At 45.2% G+C, this 5751-nt stretch overlaps 1 protein-coding gene across 2 annotated transcripts; it reads right to left on the bottom strand.

Annotated features, from left to right (window-relative positions):
- Nucleotides 1–1465: 1465 nt before the first annotated feature.
- On the bottom strand, nucleotides 1466–2713 carry LOC143101788 (neurogenic differentiation factor 2-like). Of its 2 annotated transcripts, XM_076265004.1 has the most exons (2): nucleotides 1678–2713; nucleotides 1466–1632 (listed from the first exon to the last, which is right to left on the bottom strand). In XM_076265004.1, the coding sequence occupies exons 1-2, from the start codon at nucleotides 2711–2713 to the stop codon at nucleotides 1466–1468; spliced, it is 1203 nt and encodes a 400-aa protein (XP_076121119.1). The 2 variants fall into 2 exon arrangements, with proteins under 2 accessions (XP_076121119.1, XP_076121118.1); XM_076265003.1 differs by having other exon boundaries at nucleotides 1466–2713.
- Between the last annotated feature and the right edge of the window lie 3038 nt (nucleotides 2714–5751).

Genomic DNA, 5751 nt, shown 5'->3' on the forward strand with positions numbered 1-5751 from the left:
GAACGCCGGCACTCTATTCACTCCACAGCCATGAAAGGCTCATTACAACATTTCCCCCCTTTTTAAAGTTTAGAAGCAAAAACTTGGTATATATGAATTGGCTCGCGTCATTTATTACATCCTATGTGAAGCCTATAAAACCATGATTTCGTTCTCTTAAATTCTCCGTTATGATATTGATGTGGTCTACATCATGTTAGATTTCGTCGTTGTGGTTGTAAATTGCTAAATATTTTGCAGTTTACGAACGTTAATACTTGCCATTATTTTTATCTATCTATCTAGCCTATCTTAAACAACGGATTTCCTCCAAAAAGCGCGTCATGGTGTTAACGAATAAATTATATTGCATATGATGCAGTTGCGCATTTAAATTAAAATAAACCTATCATATCTGAGATGATGACAGATTGCACTCTTGAGATATATTTTTAAATAATACAAAATTTATCTATAAGACACAAGCTGATTTTAGACACAACATATTAAATGTCTAGTTTATTAACTGAAAAGCACCTTCAACTATAGGGAAGGTAGAGTGTATGCCTAGTCAGGGCATTGCTAATTGGTAAAATGGTAGAATTATTAGATTTCTTTTGTCATAACCAAAAATATCAACATTTGCCACATTTAAGCAATAAAGAAGAAATGTATGTTTGTATGTTATTCTGGAAAAAACAAACATACCGCAAATATAATTTAATTTAATTTTCTAAATAAATATAGACCTTTGTAAAACTCTGTTCCACTTGAACACTTGCATTATTTCTAACATTTTAAAATGGTTATAATAAGTCTGTGTTGAGATAACAACTTAGGAATTTAAGATCCATAACACGTGCAACAATTTATTAAATAAAACTAGCTGCAATTCCATTTTCATTCTGTCTTTCTGATATTATTTTGTCCATCATCTGTTGGCCCGCTAAATTTCCTTTTTATAAATGATAACGACCCCGTTGATCTTTTCAATGAGGGAGGCTTGGATGTCTCAAAGATGTTTTTGACCTTTATTTTTGTCACTCTCTTTTTTTCAAATGGGCTGTAGCCATGGCTCTGTACACATGTTTCAAATAGTCATCTTTTCAGATTCACACCAGTGTCATAAATATTTTAAAAGCAATTTAATTAAAAGAGAAATAAAATAGTCTGTTCTTCACAGTTTTGTGTCCACCAGTAATATCACTGTTGGGAGTTGGAGGGATTGAATGGAGGAGTAACTGTGTCATTGCACAGGTGTGAATGTAGGTAAAATGAAGTTGGGAAGAGTGTCAGATAGTACAATACAGCAGGTTGATTTTGCACACATGCATTCACACACACAAAGAGACACAAAGATTTCTCACACTTACACATCTGACTCTCTCTCTCACACACACACACACACACAAACACACACACACACATATATACACACACACACACACACACACACACTACAGATGATTTCGATTCGCTCCCAGGGTCAGTTGTGGAAGAAAGCGTTCACGTCCTCATAGAGCGCTGTGCGCTCGTGATGCAAGTGCATGTCGTGGTGGTAGGGTAGCACAGCAGTGCCGTCTCCGTGGACACCAGCAGCCGCCGCCCCGTGCACTGACCCCCCCCTGGAGCCGAACACCAGGCTCCCACCCCCTCCGTGCCCCGGGCCTGCCCCTGCCCCTGCCCCTGCCCCTGCACTGGGCCCTCCTCGGGCCGCGGGACCCCCGGAGTAGTGCATAGAGTAGTGGTAGCCCCGGTCGGCCCCGTCCGGCGACGCCGCGTCCTGGTGGCGCAGCGAGAAGTTCCCGTTGATGTAGAGGGGAAGGGGGGGGCTGACGCCAGTCTCGTACTCGCCGCTGTCGTACTCCGGCGAGCCGCCGCCGCCACCGCCGCCGCCGTACAGCGAGTCGTAGCAGTATCCGTGGGAGCGCAGCGAGAGCCCCGCGGCGCCGGAGCCCACCGCAGCCGTGCCGCACTGCGAGCCCGAGAGGCGCGAGCACGGATACGGGTGGTAACCGTGCACCGAGGCGCCCACGGCGGAGCCGCCCGAGGCGAAGGGCCCCGCGCCAGCAGCGTGGTAGCGGGCAGAGGCCGGGTCCTGGCAGTGCTCGGTGAGGAAGTTCCGTGTGTTGAGCTGCAGGCAGCCGGCCACCAGGTTGGTGGTGGGCTGCGACAGGCCTTTGCACAGCGTCTGCACATAGGACACCAGGTCGGGCCGCTTGCCCGAGCGCAGGATCTCCGACAGCGCCCAGATGTAGTTCTTGGCCAGCCGCAGCGTCTCGATCTTGGACAGCTTCTGCGTCTTGGAGTAGCAGGGCACCACCTTGCGTAGGTTGTCCAGGGCCGAGTTGAGGTCATGCATGCGCGTGCGCTCCCGGGCGTTGGCCTTCTGCCGCCGCACCTTGGAGCGCTCCAGACGCGCTGGCGTCATCTTCCGCTTCTTGGGCCCGCGCTTCCGTGGCTGATCGCTGTCCTCACCGACACCACCTTCCTCCTCCCCGTCCCTCTCACACTCATCTTCGTCGTCGTCGTCGTCGTCGTCATCATCGTCGTCAGGGGCCACATCAGAGGATGGTGTTTGTCCAGCGCGCTCATGCTTTTCGTCGCCCAGCCCTACCCGCACTGACTCCTCCTCCCGTGCTTTAGACTCCTCTCCTTCACTGTCCTCAGCCCAGCTGGGGAAACGGTGGACGTTGGAGAGTAAGGACGGGTCACTGAACAGTCTGGTCAACATGGCACCTTTACCCACCGAGAACAAAAGAGAAGGAAAATCATCAAGTGAGCTCTTTGGAAGTTCAAACAATGAGACACTGTATGCAGTTAGACCTAATTTCTTGATAAATTGATAAATAGGATTATTTAAGGACAAAAAGAGGAAAAATAAATGCAACACAACAGAAATCCATCCATAGTTCTGGATAAAACTGTAAATTCGCCATGATGTTGTTGTGCACAGTTGTGTGGTGTGTATTAAATTATATTGTTGTCATGAAGTGAATACAGCTACATCTCACAAATTAAACAAATTAGGTTATAGGATGAAACAAGACCTGTAGGCCTACTTATAGGGTTTAGACATTTTTGAACATTAGGCCTATCTTATAAATATGGCACCATGAATTCATTGTCCATTCCATTTAATCCTTAAATATGGCTTTTTAAAAAAGGCTTAGAATGTACTAGGCCTAATCCTGTCAACCAATTTGTACATCTGTAATCTGTAAGGCAGTCATTTAACACAGTAATAGCTTTAATCTCATCCACTCAGAGCACCAGCACAAATATGGATCTACATGGATTGATGTGAAATTCCAACCAATGGCATACCCATCCAGCGGCCTTCTGCCGAGCAACCAAGAGCCACCAGACGGGGCCTCGCGGTAATTTACCTCCCTGCTGTCGTCCGCGTGGCCTTTCGCGCCCTTGCACAGCGGGTCTCGGCGGCGCGAGCCACATTACTGATCCCGTGGGGCGTGAGGTAAAGTACTGCCCAGCCCCCTATTCCCCAAAAGCCTTCCTCACGCGGTCCTGGCTACATTCCAACACTATTCACACCACAACCATCGACCAAAAGAACCAACTAATCACTTCTTCGAAAAAACATGCGCTTTTATATTTGCAAGGCTATTTGATATAAAGATGTTAAACATTCCGAGAAGACGTAAATTAATTGTTCAGCCGTTACCAACCAACCAAGACAAAATTGTCACATTTTGATCGAACATTTCTTAATTTGAAGTCATTAGATATCGCTCAGTTTTTTGTTACTTGGCACCTGCGGGCACCGGCGCGAAAGCCCCAGCTGAGCCCTTGCAAGCTTGCAAGGCCCGCGTGTTCTGTCTGTTGAGCTCATTAGTCTTTCTGTACCTTCTCCAACAACATCTGTCACTTTAATCAATAAATATGATTTTGAAGCAACATTATTAAAAAATAAGATATATGTTACTACACGCTTTAACACAAAATACTTTGAAATATGGAGGCTAACTGGATGAGGATAGACGTTTTATTGTAGGCTGACGACAAATCCACTTAACATGGAAAACGAAATTATCGGTAAGTAACATTATTTAATTTTGTGTCTGCCCCCTCACGGATTATTTTTCTTCACAGAATGGTTGTGAGTTAATTACACGTGATGTACAGTGCTCAAAGCAACGAAACCTAATCATGAGTCTGTGTATAAAATCAAAACACCTACCAGAAGGACGATACCCTCAATAAACTGTTTGATCATGAATATTTTTGGTCAACTACTGTTTAAACGCGCATGTATTTCAGACCGTCTTGGTTGGAATATAGCATGCGCTACGGAAAGCCACTTAAAAGTGTTGTCGTGAATGTGAAATTGTGTGTGTGTGTGTGTGTGGAGAGAGAGGGTGATGGAGATGTATAGAGAGAGAGCAAGAGACAGAGAGGGAGAGAGAGTGTATGTGTGTCTGTGTGCGCGCCCATTAGACTCAAACGCAAGGTGGTGGCCTAGGCTTCTTCACTCTAGGGCGTGCCAGAGGCGAAACCAAGCTTTTGCATTTAGGGCGTCAGAGATTTGTTCAATGAAAAACTTTTAATTAGTGGTGCATGCTTTTACAAGACATCCACTTAACAAGCTTGTATGCAAGAATGGACATGCTAAAAGCAAATTTTTACTCCCGAATAACGTGTAATATTGTCTCCATTTAGCCATCGTTAAAAATAGATTTGAATTAAACAATAACAACCAGTTCATGGTTTTGATTCATAAGCCTTTAAATACATTCTGTATTCTGTCAGACAGTGAATAGCCCGAAAGCCTCAGAGTATAACTCTATTTAGCCCGTGTTAAAGCATATTCTGATTATCAAATAGGCCTATCATTAATTAAAAAAAAAAAAAAACATTTTCTATAAGTCACGTTCCCTTCCTACACGTTTCTCTTTTATTTAGGATGTCCCACCCATTCGCTCAGCTTACCGACTGCGCAGAAAATACGGCAATAAATTCCCCATTTCGAGCGGGGCCATGAAGCGCGAGGGCAATTAGCTGACAGCAAAGGAGAAACCACTCTCGCGCTTGCTGTCTCTGTCTCTCTCTCTCAGACTCTCTCTACCTTAGTCCATCTCCGTTTTCTTTTTTTCTTTTTGTAATGATTGACAGACGTATCCATAGCAGAAATCTTGGTTTTAAAGACAAGTGATTTTATCGCTCCATCTTCGCTTGTAAGTAGGTAGGTGTGCGCCTCACGGTTATCCGCGCCAAACTGGCGTGAAATGATGAATTGTCCGCCTGTTAAAAGACAATTTGATGTTCCGCGCTTTTCGAACCTGAAGGACGAATCGATTTGAGAGAAGATACACACAGACATAACTATAACGTAGTCTATATGATCAGTGTAGACAAAAATATCCCTCAATCAACTGCAGTAATTCCAAAACGAGCTATTATTGCGCCTGGCGTTAGACAAAACATGCGAGATAACCTAGAAACGTACGTGGTTGACTCAGGTTTGCATTATTAATAGCTATGTATTAATTAAATTAATTATTTCCCAATTTCACGCGGTCACTCGACTCACCCCGGTTTGTTTACTCTCCAACTTACCTCCGCGGGAGCTCGTGAGGGGTGAAAATGCGCGTGTGCTCATCAGACCATCTTCAGGGACCGCGAGCCGAACGTACGTGTAGGTGCGGCCAGACGGGACTGTGTGTGTATGTGTGTGCGTTCTCCGCGTGCTGAGAGAGAGAGAAAGAGAGAGAGGGAAAGAGAGAGTGGCATCGCTACCAGGCAGGGCGACAT

The sequence above is a fragment of the Alosa pseudoharengus genome, unplaced genomic scaffold (assembly GCF_046254945.1).
Source record: "Alosa pseudoharengus isolate Yale_2024_CS ecotype anadromous, Long Island Sound unplaced genomic scaffold, YU_APseudo_1.1 YU_APseudo_1.1_scf_4, whole genome shotgun sequence".
Taxonomy (NCBI): Eukaryota; Metazoa; Chordata; class Actinopteri; order Clupeiformes; family Clupeidae; genus Alosa; species Alosa pseudoharengus.